This window comes from Dinoponera quadriceps, unplaced genomic scaffold (genome assembly GCF_001313825.1).
Source record: "Dinoponera quadriceps isolate SergipeBrazil2010 unplaced genomic scaffold, ASM131382v1 scaffold1270, whole genome shotgun sequence".
Taxonomy (NCBI): Eukaryota; Metazoa; Arthropoda; class Insecta; order Hymenoptera; family Formicidae; genus Dinoponera; species Dinoponera quadriceps.
In genome coordinates this window covers 1,556,541-1,575,016 of record NW_014555716.1, presented here as the reverse complement: position 1 = coordinate 1,575,016, position 18,476 = coordinate 1,556,541, and the positions used below count along the sequence as shown (strand labels likewise).

At 37.3% G+C, this 18,476-nt stretch overlaps 1 protein-coding gene across 1 annotated transcript in view; it reads right to left on the bottom strand.

Moving 5' to 3' along the window:
- The window catches only part of LOC106745253 (histone-lysine N-methyltransferase 2D), a 35,163-nt gene extending 17,280 nt beyond the window's left edge, over positions 1 to 17,883 (bottom strand). Inside the window, exon 1 of the mRNA XM_014620703.1 lies at positions 17,303 to 17,883. Coding sequence (XP_014476189.1) covers positions 17,303 to 17,425 — 123 coding nt within the window. The 5' untranslated portion in view covers positions 17,426 to 17,883. The remainder of the gene's footprint in view (positions 1 to 17,302) is intronic.
- Between the last annotated feature and the right edge of the window lie 593 nt (positions 17,884 to 18,476).

The following is an 18,476-nucleotide window of genomic DNA, read 5'->3' as shown; positions in this document are numbered from 1 at the left end:
TTCCTTTACAATATTCGGGCCTCCAAGAGCTACTTGCGTGTTCAATAACCGTAACTATGATCATTTTTATAGATGAAATTTTTACAAACGAAACGAACAACATTGACAACAGGTATTTTCTCAGACCGTCCGACAAAGCTTTTCCATTTCCTTTTCAACAACTGCATCGGTAATTTTATACGAATTCAGTGTTAATAGAGAAAAAAAAACAGCAAATCTTTCGTGTCGATTTGAGACAATGCCATTACGTTTTTCTCGCGTCGCTCATGCCGATTAGCTCTCATTATCCCGTCCGTCGATTCGAAAATCAGCGGAATCGAGGGCGTTTTAATGGCCGCAAAAGAAACTGGGGAAACCGCGCCTACAATAAACGTTCTCCCGTGGTTTTTTTTTCTTTCTCTGTCTGTGGGAAACTCGCGGCCACCAGACCGCGCGTGCTTCGCCTTTACGGTTATCGCGCACCGCTTGATCGCGCCAGTCGGCGAGAGAAGACCGCGCGTCTCTCCGCGCGCATATCTATCACGATTGATAATTTGATATTCCGCGCGCACATCTCGAGACGTAACCAGTGTTCGTTTTAGATGATTTCAGATTCATCTAAATAAAGATGAAAGTGAAAATCAGGAAAATTCATCTTAGATGAGATGAAGATGATTTTGCTTTTGGTTTATCTAAATGAAAGATAAGCGCCACTTATCGAGATAATTTTGCAGATGATATTGTTCTCATAAGAGCCTTTATAAAATTTTATAATAAAAATTACGTGGATTATAAAATTTCACAACGGTTAAATAATTCGTCAACATAATCGTTCTAAATTTAAGAATGTAACAAAAAAGACCAATAATCATTGACTGCTCACTCACAGACGACAGTTTGACATTGGCTCTAAAGTAGATTGATCAAGTGAAACAAATAGTCTGTTCTTTTTAATTGCACTGCTCAACTGGTACAATAAGTTAGAATGAGACAAATTTATTTTGTCCGACTCTAATTTATTGCACCAGTTTAGCAGGGCAGCTAAAAAACGGACCAAAGGAGGCAAAACCGAAATGTGTTGATTTGTTGAAATCTAATCTTCAATCCTTAGTCTGATATGGGCTTAACGCATAAATCCATATTATTTCATTCATTTTATCAAAAAGTGAGTTCAGAATATGGATCATAACATCATTTCAGATAATTTTTAGATAAGATGACATGTTTTTTTAATCTAAGATGAAGATAATATATTTTGTATTTTTTCCATCTAGATGAAAATAAAGATGATCTATTTAGTCATTTGGATGATTATTTTGATAGTTTTATGTAGATATTGGCAAAAACTGGACGTAACATTGCGTCAACACGTATGCACGCGACTCTTATTCATTTGACCATTTTTGTAAAACATTCATCGTACCGTGGAATAGTGTTCCAGCAAATTTTTTATTTCCATTTAAAGCCCCATAAAGTATTAATGTATCGACACTCACGAACGCTCACAAACGCAGTCGTAAATTCATTGCAAACGGCGGTATATAACTTTTACGACCGTTATCGTGGTCGGCGTGTCAAATTTATTGTCTGCGAAATTTCTAATGAGCGTCCAACGTGAAAACGTTTTCTATTATGATTCGTAAGATGGTTGGTCCGCAAATTGATTTTCTTGGGAAACTATTTTTAAATGTTAACAGCATATTAATTGAAACATGATCTATGCACATGTAAAATTAGAAAATGATTGACCATACAAATGCTGAGATAATTAGAATCAAAGTTAACGCTACTTATACGTATCACAGGTATAAGAGAAAACGGCTTCCGCTTTCAAGTTATTAATTCTGTCAATTAAACTTTTACTTGTTTTAATGAAAGATGAGAAGACGATAAAAGAGACTTATAGAAATTTTATAAAAAATTACGAGATGATTGACCACACAGAGAAAAGGGTTTTTTTAGATTTTTCTATTTATTTGACTAAAAATTTGCTTTACAGAAACAACATATACGAAATATTATTTGCTTGAGTAAAAATTTTATCGTCTCATTCAAGAAAACACGATTATTTAATAAGAAGAACGCTATTATTTGAAATCATATATTAAAACCGAATAAAATATTATACAGATACGATAAATATGTAAAATAAAACGAATAATTTCTTACATAATTTCTTACATTGAGAGAAAAAAGGGTAATCTTAAATTTAAGAAAAAAATAAACAGAAAATTTCAAGTGTATCATGCATAAAAAATATAATAATAAATTTAAAAAAATAAATGGAAGATAAGCAATTTATTATTTCTTTCTTTCAATTTTCTTTTTATATAACCAAGCAAGTTTCACTCCCTGCAAAATTCTTCGGTTTTCTATAAAGTTATCGCGAGTTAGTAGAAATCAGGACATTGTGGGCAGCTCTCATGTTAGTAATCGCTGCGCTGCTCTTATTTTACACTCGCGGTTGCATAATACGTCGGCATGCACGATCAAACGCGTGCATTCACTAACTGACATAAGTGCCTCACAGTCGGCTTATGCAACTACAAGCGTTCTTTCACTTCTTTCTACCCGAAAGAGAAGCCAGTCCGTGGCTGTTTCTTCGTAAGAGAGGATTCCTTCGGCTTAATAGCACATTTGATTTCGCAATGTAATGATAATAACGTCGCATTTCAGATAAATACCGTATCGTTTCGATCGTCTGACTGACATACACACACGCACGCACAACATTCAGTAGCTTCAGAAATATTTTCCCTCTCAGTACCAAACTTTCACTCTCCTTCTCGCGAATTTTTACTCACGAGTGCAAGCTCGCAAGTGAATCTTTCTTAATCTGGGAATAGTCGTCTTATTTTATTTCACGTAAACGATCATCTGGGGGATCGTTTTGTAGCTCAATATGTTTTTACAAGCTTATACTATGAATAAGACGGGTCACAGCCTGTTCTTGTTGCACAGGTTAGGTCTCTGAATGTCCAAATGAAAAGTACACATTAATCGGTGAGAAAAATTCACCGCGACGTGAACTTCAGTTTTCGACCGCTGGGGTATGAAATGACTTCCGATAACTGTTCCCGGATTAATTTCCAGTCCTTGCGTAAGCCCATAACCGGGTTTACACCATCACTCATCGCGTGGGGCTTTTCTTACACACAGCTGACTTACGTATTTTCGAGTAATCAAATGAAAGAGAGAGAGAGAGAGAGAGAGAGAGAGCAGCCGGATAGTAACGTTACACCTTCCGATCGGCCAAAGTAATAAGACGTTTCGCGCCGGTAAGATACTATCCGCGCGATAACGGCTGCAACGCAACGTAAGCTTCTACATAAGCTACGACATAAGTGCGTTTAGTTAATAAATTGCCCCGCCTTATCTAGTTTGAAAATCGATAGTACTTTCATATCCTTTCCCGGAAGGTGTTGCGTCTCGACGAACCGAGAGAGAGAGAGAGAGAGAATTAGTGCTTTCCACGTGAAGCCGATCAAATTCTCGTGATTAAAATTCTCACTTTCATCTGTCCTTTCGTTCTTGCTAAATAAATACTTTCCGACGTTTCCGCGAAAGGCATTTTCATACACGAATTCATTGATATGCTCCAAGGAAACTAATGTTTCGATTAATAAGTACGATCGTTGGATTTTTCAACGAAAACATGTATCTTTATTTTAAATAATATAATATGTGATAATGTTTTATTCGGTCAAAAGATATTATTTCGAATAACAGCGTTCTCTCTGTTAAATAATAGAGTTTTCTCGAGTGAGACGATATAATTTTTACTGAAACAAATAATGTTTCGTATAAGTACGTATTGTTTCTATGAAGCAAATTTTAGTCAAACAAATAAAAATGCTAGATTTGAAGAAAGCTTTTTCTCTGTATGTGTACACCTTTCGAAAGCACCGCTTGTTTTCGAAGTTACTCGCCTCGCGATCTTACGATCGGAATCGATCGCAACGGACGAAAGCAGCCGCTGCAATTCGCCGACGAATTCGCAGGTGTCTTTTTTTCCCTTTTGTTCCTCTCACACGAAGGACGCGAGTTAACGGGTCGATCGCTCTTACTTTCGATTCGCGGGATCGCTCGCGTTTGGTGAAAGGACGACGTCGGCGACGTAACGGCGCAAACCGAACTCTCTCACGCGTCTCGTGCGGCGATTCACGTTTATGTGTTAACGCAAAGAGGTACGCGAATCACTCCGTGTGTGTGTCACACTGTGTGTGAAACAATACTGGCGGTAATAAATGCCTCGAGCTCCTGAAAAGGTGCTATCGAACGAGCGAAGAGGATGCTGGAAATTAGACTCGCACGAAGTTACATTGAATCACGCGCGCGCGAGAATCAGGACGTTCCAATTACGCCTCGTGCTCGATTAAAATGTTATTTTCTCTGTCGCTTTTCCTTCACATCGGCCCCTTTGATCTTTCTCAGAATTATTTTGATCAACGGAGAAATTACTAGATATTAGCATACACTAGCCGAGTCGAAATTTTGGCCTTACGTTAAACCTTTAATTCTACAATATAGTAGGAGCTAAAATAGTTTCAATTTCAATTCTAACAATATAATATAATCCCTACTTTGATTCTGTTGATGTCTTAAATTTCCGTTTCCGCTGTTTTAGCGTCAAAATAGGACGATGAAGATAGCGTTCAAATTTAATCTGTAGAATTAAAGATTTAAAAGAGAAGTAAAAAAATGTCATTATCGTCAAAGTAGGTTTTTGTTGGTCTATAGGTCATCTAAATAGGGCCGAACTTTCTTTAAGAGCGTCAGAGTAGCATCAAAATTTCGACTCGGGCAGACCTAACTTGCGATGGAAGAAATTGAATATGAAAAATTATCACAATAATATGTAACGATTGATGATGATCGTGATGGCGATGACAAGCAAATTGAATTCTAATATCTCGCTTATGATTTTGTCAAACCGATAAAGACAAGAATCTTAGTTAATAACGAGAATAACGAGAAACTTGTCAATTGACGAAATTATTTTTTACTTTAACCTTCACAAAGATCCGTTTTTATGTGTTTAGATACGCCTAATTTTTTTTTTTAATTCAAATATTTAATTATTTTATTTTATTAATGTATAATTACTCAAATACTAATTTTTAATTCAAATATTTTCGGCAAAATGTACATTGGCAGAGAAATATTTGGTATTTATATATTTGACAATTATAATTATATCATAACTACAGCACAGCAAAAAAATTATAGTCAGAAGAATCGTTTTTCTAATAAATGTTGCTATAGTTACTATAGTATTAATGATAATAATCTTATATACATATTACTACTGCTAGTTTTACAATTTAAATAAAAGAAAAATATATAATTAAAGCAGAAAAGAACTATATTTTCTATCAGTGTGATAATAACTATATTTTTTATCAGTGTGACAAATATTATCATGGATAAATATTCGCCATAAAATTCCACGAGAAAAAGAGAAGTCTTGTCGCATGTTTAAAAATATAGCTCCTGTTAATATTGATGTCACTTCAAAATCAAATTATTTTCTTCTAAATGTAACAAATATTATTTATTACTTTAACAAATTATATCTGAAGGGATTGAAACAATTGTTTCTCCCAAGAGAAAAAATTTCTGCATAAATGATTTTTTAGACTGGTCCGAGCAGAATTAAAATTCCGATTTGCGCGTTGACATTTCTCCGATCTTCTCTCTCTCTCTCTCTCTCTCTCTTGATCCCGCTCTAAAGTCAGTCGTCAGACAAGCCTGAAAATTTCTCTCAAAGGAACAACAAGCGGCGTGTCCCGTTATCGCTGAGGTGGAGATCGACGGGAGAGAAACTTCACCCCGAGGTCATTCGGAATTCGCACTTTCCGTTTCACCGCTATCACTCGCGGAACCGCCCGGTATCGCGCGTGTTGCATTTTCGCGCGCGTCCTATAAGCATGTAATATTATTTAATATTAAGTAATATTTCTGGAATATTAATAGACAGTTTAACAATATTAAAAAATAATATTATTTAATATTATTGTGATATTACATATTTTTTTAATATTTAACTCTATATATATAATTTATACATTTTTTATNATATATATAATGTGTACATATTTTTCTATATTATTATTATTATTTTAATTTTTTAAATATTCTAAGAACATTTTATATATTTTATATGCCAAGAATATTGTGAAATGGACATATAACATCAATAGAATATTCCTGTAATATTAAAAAAATACTGCATAACACATTCTTAGAATATTATAAGAATATTATTTTAATATTGAATATAATATTCATATAACATTCTAGGAATATTAATGTTAAATTACGCGTTTATAAGACAAGCGCGAGGGAAGGAGTGACGGGAGTGATCCTCGTATAGGTATTTCGCACAAGTGCGTGAAAAAACGGAGAAGAAGAGAGGAGAGACACGAGGAAAGAGGAGGGAAATAGCGCGGAAATCGACGAGGTCGATCGAAAGCGGCACGCCTCGTCGGGTAATTTCGCACGCGAGGGGAGGAGGTGCCCGGCGCGCTTCCTACGATGCTCTCTTATTGCACGTCATTAAGTGTCATTAAATGCGAGCTACGTTTCCCGGTGCAATTAATAAGTGCGATCGTCTTCCTGAAGAATTCCCTTCCGATGCACGCTTCACCGGCTTTATTTCGCCGCGTTATTCGCCGTGTAGAAACGCGCAACGTAAGAGAAACGGCGCCCTGCTAACAATAGATTGCGTAATCCCGGCCGAGAGAAATTAATTAACGTTCGTTCGCACCTTTCGCTACCTTTTCTTGTTGTCGGCTAACGAATTTCCGCTAGTCGTCGTCGTCGCCGGAGGACCAGCACCACCACGTCCGCCCCTGGCGTCCCGCGCAAACATTCCCGAGAGGCAGGTTTCTGGAGAAAGTGAGACATCCTTCACCTTCACCCATTGTCCTGTATACTCGCCTTGATCTCAAGCACGAGTGTCCTCGAGGCGAGGTTCACAGCCGGAGATCCGCCACTTCTTCTCATCCGCCGATCGATTCATCGATAATTCATTCGACGTTCCCCTCCGTAAATGAGACTATTTCTTTCTTCCTTCGATACATTATTTATCTTTTAATCATTCTTTACTCCGATCAGAAATTCACGAGAGAAATCCGAAGGATATCTCACACCGGCGACAATAATTCCGGCATCGGGACGGAAACGGATAGTTTCTCCACAGAAATGATTTCTCCGAGAAGAAAGTATTTACTTTTTTCATTCAAATCGATTCAATATGAATATCTGTTCTCCGAATTATATTTGCGAGTGTATCTCTATTTTTTCTAAAAATGATTAATTGTTACAATTTTTAGCGTTTATTTTTGTGTTTTTTGTCGTATTGTGTACTGTACTAAAACCACTGTAATTTTCGTAAGAGAGTATACTTGTACCGAGTTATTAATATTAAAGAAGCCTCTATATACTGTTTTCAATCAATGATAACTCGAAATTTTGCGTGTTATTTGCAAAATGGTATAGGACTTTTCTGCTCAGTTTCACCCGTTCTACTTGCACGCCACGGGAACCGAGATTAGTTTGAAACACCCTGTATATGGTCAGGTACGGGCAGATTTCATATGTAATCTTTTCTTTCCCCGGATTGGTACGCAGAGTATTTTTATCGAGTCTTTTTACCGTATCTCGCATTTTCTCGCGCGCGGCCTATTTAGGAGGCAAATTTTTTCTCTCTTCATGCGTACTCGATACGCTCTGAATGCTCCATATATATCGGGAGAAGGAAATATGGAGCATAAGGAGCATCTGCAGCGCAGCAGATGACTCAGCAGCATTTCGACGAGCGAGAGGAGGGAAAATCGCTTTTGCATGCCGGCCGAGTATGTCCCCGCGAGATTCAGGGACTGCGATTTCTAACGCATGTCAGAAAATCGCGGCAAAACATTGCCCGCGATGTGTATATGCGATTACGAATGCGTGAAGTTGTGTTCCTCTGCGCTGAGGATTGTCCTCTCTCGAGGCGACGCCGCAACGTAATGCTGTCCGCGCGCGAATTACGCGCGGGCCGAAATAGAACGGTGAAAATCGCGTCCCTCTTATGTAAATCGCGGAAAAGCCGCGAGCACAAACGCGCTCGAGGGACCGCGTAATTACTTTTTTTTTGGTCGCGGAATAAATCTCTTCCGAGATCGGTGACTCTTTGTCTTTCTTTTTTTTTTTCAACTGTAATAACTACATTTCACGCTGCTGCAAAATGAAAACCTCGAGATCTGAGAATCCAAGGAATCGTGCTTGTATTGTGTACTCGATGCAGCGCACGTTTTCCGGGGAAATTGCGATAATTCAGGCGTCATTAACGCGCAGCAATGACTTTCTATACGCAACTTTATACGCTGTGAATACAATCGTGAATACTGAACGTTGTTGCATTTAATCTTTTCAATTATTGAAAACAATGAAGCGACACGATGAAACGTGAATTCGCGTAAGTACGTGTGTCACGTGGTTATTCGCGAGTTACATGGTGAAGTTCACATATTAGGTATATAAATTAGTTCGGTGCCTTTCTTTCATGAAGTTCAAAGTTTACTTATAAAAAGTCAAGAACAAGTTCAATGTTCGAAGTAATTTCGAATCAAAATAAATGCTTCTGGCTACTTGTGCTTCTGACGGTATGTGATATCGACATTTAATGACGTAACGTCACTTTTTCGTATATACGAAATCATATATGATCATAATATATAAATAATATATAAATATATGATCATATATGATCATGTAACCACATATAAAGACAAAATTCATAGATGATTTTATATAATTATATATATAATCACTTTTCCCGGGAAATTCTGCCAGAATTATCGTTAAACACGCATCACTTATCGTAATGTTCTCCATTTTGACAATACAAGTGACATTAATTTAAGAGAAAATGTCAATTTAACTTGGACGTGTCTTCGCTGGTTATAATTATACCGTTACGTGTCTTCCCTTCAGCTATACTGTGTGTACATATGCTATTTTATCTTATTCGTCTTTATTTATCTTATTCATCTTTATTATCTCATTCAATATTAATGACAATCGCAATACGCTGCGTTGTTCGAGGACATATCATTCCAGGTCGCTGAATAAGCGACGCCGAGTAATAACGATAAAAATAAACGATAGTGCCGTACGAGGGAGCGCATACCGTTCGAGATATATAGCACGCTCGAGATCTCTGCGGTCAAGGATATCTTCCGTTCCAGCGAGGATACGCATGTTTTCCCGTTGCGTTCGTTCGCACGTTAGAAAGTTTTCGTTTGTACGCGCGGCGTCCGTACGCACTACGGTGCGTACGTCGCATCTCGGAAGAAGAGACAAAGCGGAAGCCACGTTTTAAAACGTGGATGTTTCTCATATTTCCTCTTACAAGCACGCGGAATATCTCCTCGTGCCGTACATAGAAACCCGCGCGCGCGTTTTCTCAGCGGCTCGAGTGAAAGGTTCCCCCGCGAACGAACACGTTCCACATCGTTTCGTGTCGCCGCGTCGTCCTCACGTATCTTCGATCAATGATGATTAGTTCGAGAATGCCTTCCTTGATTAATCGAGTCAAGATTAAGTCATTGACGCACGCAACGTCGTCCGCTTTATTCCGCTAAAAGGCTACTTTAACTCATCATTATCTGAAAGAAACGCACGTGCGTGTCAAGAAAAATATTTAAAATATTACTAAAGCGATATTTGATATTTTGTCGATATAATAATGAGGATAAATTTGGACCTTTATTGAAAGATTGTCATTAAAACTTGTTCATTGTAAATTTAATTATCGGTCATTAAGTGTACGAATTAATTCGGTGCATTTACATTTGACGTTCTGTAATCTTAAGCGTTAAGAAGCACTACAGTAGTTGACGACCTTGCCGATATGACCTCAGAAAACAGTAATTATCACGATGTCGTTTGACAAAAAGAGTATCTGAGGCACTGCATACTTTCCGTGTCCCGATTGAATAAAAATACCGCTCAGTCTACCAAAATGATTCGTTCCGCTTTGGATGAAAGTGCTGTGACCCATAAAGCTTGCAAAAAGACCTTACGCCGGTAATGAACATCATTTTAAGGATATCGCAATAACCAATAACTTAGGATATCCTAAGATGGTTTAAAATATCCGTTGGATCACGGACAAGTTTTGTTAGAACAGCAAATTGTTTGTTAATATAGTGACGACAACAAAATTTGTTACGTGGAGAAAATAATTCTGCTGTTGTAGCAACACGTCGTTGCGACAGCAATAAAATTTAATTGGCACAACCAAATTATTTTGCCATCCAGCAAATAGCAATTAATACTCTTACCAAATTTTTCTGTTGTCCAAACAAATTTGTTTCGCTGTCACTATATTAACAAACAATTTGCTGTTTCGGCAAATTTGTTTTCTCTGTGATATTCGAATGCAGAAGTGCCCATCAATATAATATTCTGCGGATATTTTAAACGACGTCCAAAGGATCTTCGAAGAAGCTCAATATTATTATGTATTCAAAATATTATCATGTATTCAGGTAGTGACCACATGTCATCAGCCACTTTTTTAGTTACTGGACCTCAGTCAGCAAATGACGTTTACATGTCTAGTATTCGAGTAGAAGATTAGTATTCTTCAGAGAGAAATGACTCATCGAATCGATGTCGATTTGACGTCAATTCGTTGTAATTTCGACTGTTTCGACATCGATTTGACATCAATTTGACGTCGATATACATTTTTTGTTGAGACAAAATAATATCAAAATTGCGTTATTACTGATAATTATATCCTCAACGATTTAAAAATCAATACAATAAGAAAAGAGATTAACTCAGAGAAAAATACCAAAAAAAATTACAAAATCGTCCAAACGCATTTGCATCTAACCTTCTAACCAAGGACAGGATAGAATTCAAAAGACTCAAGAGACAAAGTATCTTGTCTCGAACTAGTAGACAATAAGAATCATTTAATGAACAACTAGAACATCAAGTATAGAATACTAGTCGATGGAGTAAATTCTCCTAAAATCTCATTTAAGGACCTGCTGGTCACATATAAAAGTTGCTCATTGTAACGATACAAATTGCAATGTAACAGAGAGGATGAAAAAAAAATTACTGATAACACGATATCGTGAAATATAATATGTAAGCAAAGAAATATGACAGAATATTTGGATATTGGGAGGTCGTAGGATCTGTGGGAGATTTGTGGGATCGCATTTAGAAATTTGAAATAATTTGGGATATCCTATATATATATATATATATATATATATATATATATATATAATTTATACAAATGCATTATTCATTTCTTAATAAAGATTACATTCAATTGGAGTTATATATTTAATTATTCATGACATTCTATTTGGTATAAATATTATAAAATATGAAAATTTATTTAACATAATTATGTTCATAACATAATAATTTGTTTAACGTAATAATGTTCACAACATAATAATGTTTAACATAATAACAAAAATGATATATTTTTATATTTAATAAATGATATATTTTTATATTTAATAAAATTTTGTCGTTTAAATATACTTGTCGCAAATTTGATTCCCAGTAATTACCACCCATTGATATTTATATTTTTAATGGATATTCTTCTCTCAAAAATATTCGTTTCGTGTTTCGCTACGTAAATTTTGTCTTCGATCTTCGATCGCAAATCGCGTTTTTGCCGACGTTCTCGATTTACCCAGCAGTCGATTCTCTCAGGGTGAAACCTGGTAATTAGAATGAGTTGCTAGCGAGGAAGCATACGCGGAACGCAGGATCGGTCCAGAAGAAACGTGGCAGAAGTAAGAGAGATGCGCCGAGAGAAGGTAAAGAGAGGGAAACAGAAAGAGGGAGGGGGTCAAGAGTCACTCAGTCAGTGGGTGAGCACATGTTAAGGTTCTACTTTCCTGCATGCTGCGGCGTGTCTCTTTTGTCTTACGATTCCGTGATACTATGAATAATCGAATCACCGAAATCATCAATAACTAAATCGTTCCGAGAGAAAGAGAGAGAGAGAGAGAGAGAGAGAGAGAGAGAGAGAGAGGAGTAAAAAAGTGCTCCTGGTGACACGATCACGTTAAGTCCGGCAACTCCGTCATTTCCGCGAAAGTACTCGTATCTCAGCGGAAGTGAATGGAATACACGCCGCGTCGCGGTCAGTAAAGTGCATTATTCGAATGCGTAGATGCACCGCTTTCCACGAGAGAGCAATCTTCACTTCTCGTTCCTCCGGGCGCCTCTCTGATATGAAACGATACCGACATCGGGCACAGAACCCAGGCATTGAAGTCTCCACACTCAGAAGAAGGTTTCCTCAGATTCAATAAATTTTATCGCATCCAAACGAATTTCATCGGCATGCTCCGAAGAAACTAACATTTCGATTAATAAGTACAATCGTTAGACTAAAAGTAATCGTATTTAAATTATATTTTATTTTATTTAAATCATTTCATTCTTATTTAAATTATTTCTATTTAAATTATTTTATTCTATTTATATTTCAATTAAATTATATTTTATTTTGTTTAAATAAAAAAATTTAGATTTAAGTAAATGTGTTATTAGCACCTGTCGAATAAATATTTTCCATTTTTACATATTTTTCTTCTCAGTGTACACAAAATGTACATCGTTTCTGGAGTGCATAATATATTGTTTGATAAACTCTAACGATATAATTTCACGCGCGATGACTTTCAGTTGACCTGTACGTTTCTATCGGCGTGTGACGATCGAATGGGATCGAGATCGAAATTCGCCTGCGATCGGGAACGCGAGAGTAAAAAGCGGCGAGCCAGCGTAAAGAGACAGACGGATCTTCGTGTGTGGTCTCGCGGTCTCGCCGGTGAAATCTCACCGGTGATCGTCGAGAAAGATAGACGAGGATTCGGGATGCAACGGGCGCGCTACAACGGCCTGATTACGTCAGGCGCGGCGGTTTCATTAAATCTGCATACTCGCTTGCCGGGGTGACGCTCGCGGATCGGCAGCCTCTGGAGAAATTTAGAAACGAATTCAATCGAACGTCGAATCTGACTCGGAAATGTGTGCGAGATTGATGATGATCGAGCCAGGGATATTAGCGAGATCTGCTAAGCATAAAACGCGCCTGCTAAGTGAAAATAGTTACGTGGCTCTTTTTCTCTGTCTTAGTGAATAAGTATATAAGCAATATCGGCTTAAATTATAAATAATAATTTACCCTTTTATTTATTTATGTTTATTTATTTACTTATTTATTTATGTATTTTTACTTCATTGATTTATTTGTATTTATTTAACCTGTCATTGTATCAAGTAAGGTTCTCATTTTTTTTTATCCGTTTGAGACAAGGTTGTGAATAAAATATTGGAATCCGAATTTATTATTAGCGTTATTATAACCATTATCGATTAAACATTTTATTATCATCATTGCTAATTTTTAGATTGATAACACAGATACATAGTAGTCGTCTTTTTTGATGAAGTAAATTATTCTTTATGTTTTTCTATTGCGCTGAGTTCAGATCTGGCCGCAGGATTTCCGCCTATCACGTCAGGACTTTGAAATATTTCAACCTCAAAGTGAAAAAAGGCCATTTTTAAGGTTTCTGAGTTGAAATAACAATGAAACAAAGTAAGATACGTTAATTCCACCAACAGGCTCGTATTCAGCATGAAAAATCTATTGGAATCATATATTTTCTTGGAGAAGAAAAATATTTTTTATACACAGAAACAAGTAACTCGACTTAATGTGATCGCATTTTCGGTGGATACATGAAATATTTCAAGCGTACCGGATCGATTTTCGTAAAATATGCTACCCTAAAGTTTCCACGGTTGCTGATTAGAAATCCAAATCGAAAATTAGGAGTACTCAAATCTTAAAAAAAATAGATGTTACATCTGCCGAAGACGTGACATTGATCAGATTAAGGTAATTTGTTCCTGTAGATAAAAAATATTTTTCCGCTCCAGAAAAAATGCATGGTTTTCAGTAGATTTTTCCATGCTGAATCATGATCTCGTTGGTAGAATTCACGTGTCTCACTTTATTTAATCATTATCTCAACTGAAAAACAACTTAAAAAATGATGTTTTTCATGCTTTCAGGTTTAGAATATCTCGAAATCCTGACGCGATATGAAAATTCTGTGGTCAGATTTGAATTAAGCGCATCAAAAAATATCGGGAAACAACTCTTAATTTTAGAAAAGGGATTCAAGACTTCTCGATACGCAGGCCTGTGTAATTGGGCCCGATTTCTATATTTCTATATATCTTTATTATTTCTTTATTAATGACATTATTCCAGGAAATATATTAATTAATAATAACGATTAATGATTAACGATTAACGATTAATGATATGACATGATTGATATAATAATTTTAATGTGATAATTATAATTAATGTACTCTGCAACAGCACTTTCTTTCGTGCGGGAGAACGATTGAATCATCACAAAAAATTTACATTGTCCGACGGACAGAGAGATTTGACTATCGGATGAATTTCTCAAAGAAACTAACCGCCTAACAAATCCAAGTTATTCCGCCATTCAACGGCCGTAACGACGGAGATCTCTTGCGATAGCGCGAAATTTTACGACTTTTCCGTGGACAACATTTTTACGACGATAAGATATACAAATAATGAAGCGGTTACTTTCACCGTGGCTCCTCGCGGCTTATGTGATTCATTTGAATACCGACGTCGTCGTCGTCCCGGCGATAATTCGAACGATGACAGACTGAAATTTTCGTCGGCACGGCGAATATTTCGTTAACACAGGCCGCCGCCGACTTCACGTGAAAACGTGAGCGTAGGAACCGCCGGCTTTCATCGCCGTGCAATTTCTGGGCCGCGATACGCCGATTAATGCACCGTGAAGCTGCGAATAATTCCCATCGCGGAGCGGCTGTTTCGACCGAAATGCGGGAATACCGCCACGGTAGATTTCGTTCGCTTCGCGAACGCATCGTCTTTAATCGTCTTCCTGTGTTCTACGATTCATAAAAGGAAATCCGAGTCAGAATTTCGGTCCTTTATTAAATTCCTAATTCTACAGCACAGCAGGAGTTAAGATAGCGAAATAAATTCAATTTCAATTTTAATAATATATATACATAATATTAAATAATAATAATATTTAATAATAAATAATATTTAATAATATAACGTGCTCCTACTTCGGTCATGAAATTTCCGTTTTCGTTTAATGTCATGTTTTTAGTTTAATGTCAAAATAGTTTAATGTCAAAAAATCGTTTTGTAGAAGCTTTAAAATTAAATTTGTAGAATTGTGTTCGAGAGAGAAATTAACAAGCGTAGCATCGTCAAAGTACACGAAGAAAACAAGTATTGCCGGAACAGCAAATTGCTTGTTAACGTAGTGACAGCAAAAAAATTTGTTACACGGAAAAAGTAATTTTGCCGTTGTAGCAAAACGTCGTAAAAACTTAAGTGGTATAACCAAATTATTTTGCTGTCTATACATCCAGCAAATAGCAATTAATACTCTTAACAAATCTTTCTGCCGTCCAGACAAATTTTTTGGGCTGTCACTATATTAACAAACAATTTGCTGTTTCAACAACATTTATTCTCTTCGTGCGGGATTTTATGTCTACAGGCCATCTAAACAGGCAAGTTATTTTTGAAAAGACCGAAGTAACCTCAAAATATCGATTCGGGATACGATTTGAAAATCAACATTATCTCTTGCTTTACCTTATTACGAAACGGCACGCCCGAAACGTCGAAGTCGGAACGAAAGGCGCGGAACGAGTTTCAATAATAATTCAAGACGTTTCATGATAAAATTCCATCTCGTGTCCCCCCGTATAACGCTTCTGTTATGTAAATTTTTTACAAGTCGTCGTCGCCGAAGAAAGTTTCGACGCGGGAGAAAGTTAGGATTGGCGCGATGGAGTTCGTTAAAGAAAAATGAAAGTAATTCCCAAAAATTGTCAAGTCACTCGAGGGCGCGCCGAATTTTCTTTGGGAGTGGACGATAATGACCAGGCGTTACGCAAAATAACAGCGACACGTTAATTAGATCGTTTACTCCGTCGCCATTTTAACGTCAAAACAGGGGTTGTTCAAGGTAGCGTTAAAATTAAATTTATAGAATTAAAGGTTCAAGAGAAAAGTCAATAAGTGTCAGTATCGTCAAAGTTGCTTTTTATCTACTAATCTACACGTCATCTAAGTAAGTTTTATCTACTAATCTACACGTCATCTAAGTAAGTGCAAATTATCTTTAAAGGCATCAAAGCAACAATCAATTCTACTGACAGTCTATTACAGCGTGCACTGTTAGAAGATATGGTAATGTTATGGAGAATTTGTATAAAGAAAAGTTACACGGTGGTATGTTCTATCCGTATAATTTATAAGACATATATGTATGAAACGTAACCAGATGCGCATAAAAAGTTAAATATATGACCAACAGCGAACCAATGGCGCGAGCTAATAGACAGATACATACCACAAACTTTAGTTTAATTTCGAAATAATTAATCATAGCGCGACTCTCAACGTGTCAAACAGGTAAACCCAATTCCTTAATGTTTACATACATTGAGAAAAAGATTTCTTCGAATTTAATAAATCTTATGGCATCCAAGCAAATTTCATCATTGATACGCTCTAAGGAAATTAATGTTTCGATTAATAAGTACGATTGTCAGACTTTTCAACGAATACGTATCTTTATCTTAAATAAAACATTTGTCTGAAACGAAAGACAATTTTCTCATAGAAAGAAATTATTTGTTTCATTTGTCATCATTGTAACCAAATAATATTTTATCTAGTTGAAAGATATTATTTCACATAATACTGTTCTCTCCATTAAATAATAAAGTTCTCTTGAATGAGACGATAGAACTTTTACTCAAACGAATAATACTTCACGTAAGTATGTATTATTTCTGTGGAAATTTTAATCAAATAAATAGAAATACTAAATCTGAAGAAAAATCTTTTTCTCTGTGTACGTGCTACTTTTATTTTAGAAACTAAAGAATCTACTATTAGAAAATTTAACATATTTACTTTAGTAAAATTTAGTCTATTGTTTAATTATTCCCTAAGGAAACCTTAACTCTACTTTTGTCAGTTACAGAATTCTACGGGTTATATTTGCCACAAAATTCCTTCTGTGCATTGAGACATGGCGGTGTCACAATGCTTGCCACCTTCATGATTCTCATGGCAGCTGATGATATCAATAATCGAAATGCAGTCGAAGTAAACGTACAGCAAAACACTCAATATCTCGTTACGCAACGTACTTACCTGTTGAAGATGCGGGAATTCGGGGCCACTCAGGATCGCCGGATCGGCTTCGGCAGCGACGAAGACGTCCACCCTCAGCAGCGACGCGGCCCACAGGAAGCACAGAAGGTATTTCCGCCTCATCACGCCGGTTGATTCTCCCTCTCAGACTCTCTCGGGTTCTCTCGACAATTCACACCACCGGCGAAGCACCCGCTACCGTTATCCGTGTTTGTGAGAGAGTTTCACCACCATCCGAGTCCTTCCTTCGCTGTCGGTGTCGATGTTGATGAGTGTTGTACTTTCGGCACAGTCGACGACGAGCCAGTCGACGACTCTCGGAAAACGGAAACTCTCTCTCACCACCTCGATCTCGCTCGTAAAGTCGCGCCGGCTAATCGTTTTCCTTCGGTCTTGGCGATCTTATCGGTCGTCTCTGATCTCGCGACAGAGAGAGAGAGAGAGAAAAGAGAAGGAGAAGATGCTGCTCGCGTATTCCGGGATATATCAGGGTTGAGAGTTGTTTCCTCCTTCCGTCCGGGAAGAGGCGAGAGAGAGGAGGGCGAGCGAGGACACCACCAGCTGCCGGCTGCTCAACGAGATCGCACGTTCGACGACGACGAAGACGGGACTGTTGGTGATCGCAAAACGTCCGAGAGTTTTACTCCTCTCCGAAGGCGCGAGGGAAGAGTTCCTCCGCGGCGGTGGGAGATACAGCCAGGTAGGACGGTGAACGTCAACAAAGAAGGAACCCACTTCTTCCTCAGGTGTTTTCCCTACCCGCTTTCGTACGTGTATACGCGAGATACGCGCGCCGTGATATCGATCGGATGGCGATAAAAAGAGAGGGATCGCGCGCTCTCTCCTTCTCTTTCTCTTTCCTCCCACCCTCCGTTGCCTGCGCTCTCGCGCGCGATGACATAAACCGAGAGTCGGAAGGGATTGACAGGAATGAGACTGTCATAGTGCTTCCTAAAGCGGGGTCTACAATAAAAATTTAAGCTCTAAGCTTTAAACAATTCACTAATCACAGTTGATTATTCTTCTATAATTCGATTATGATTGATCAATTTTTTAGGGTTCAAAACATCTATTGTAAAGTAGGACTAAAGCGGGGTCTACAATGAGAATTTAAGGCGTGAGACTTAAGAAATTAACCAATCACAGTCGAATTGTAGTAGAAAAATCAATTACG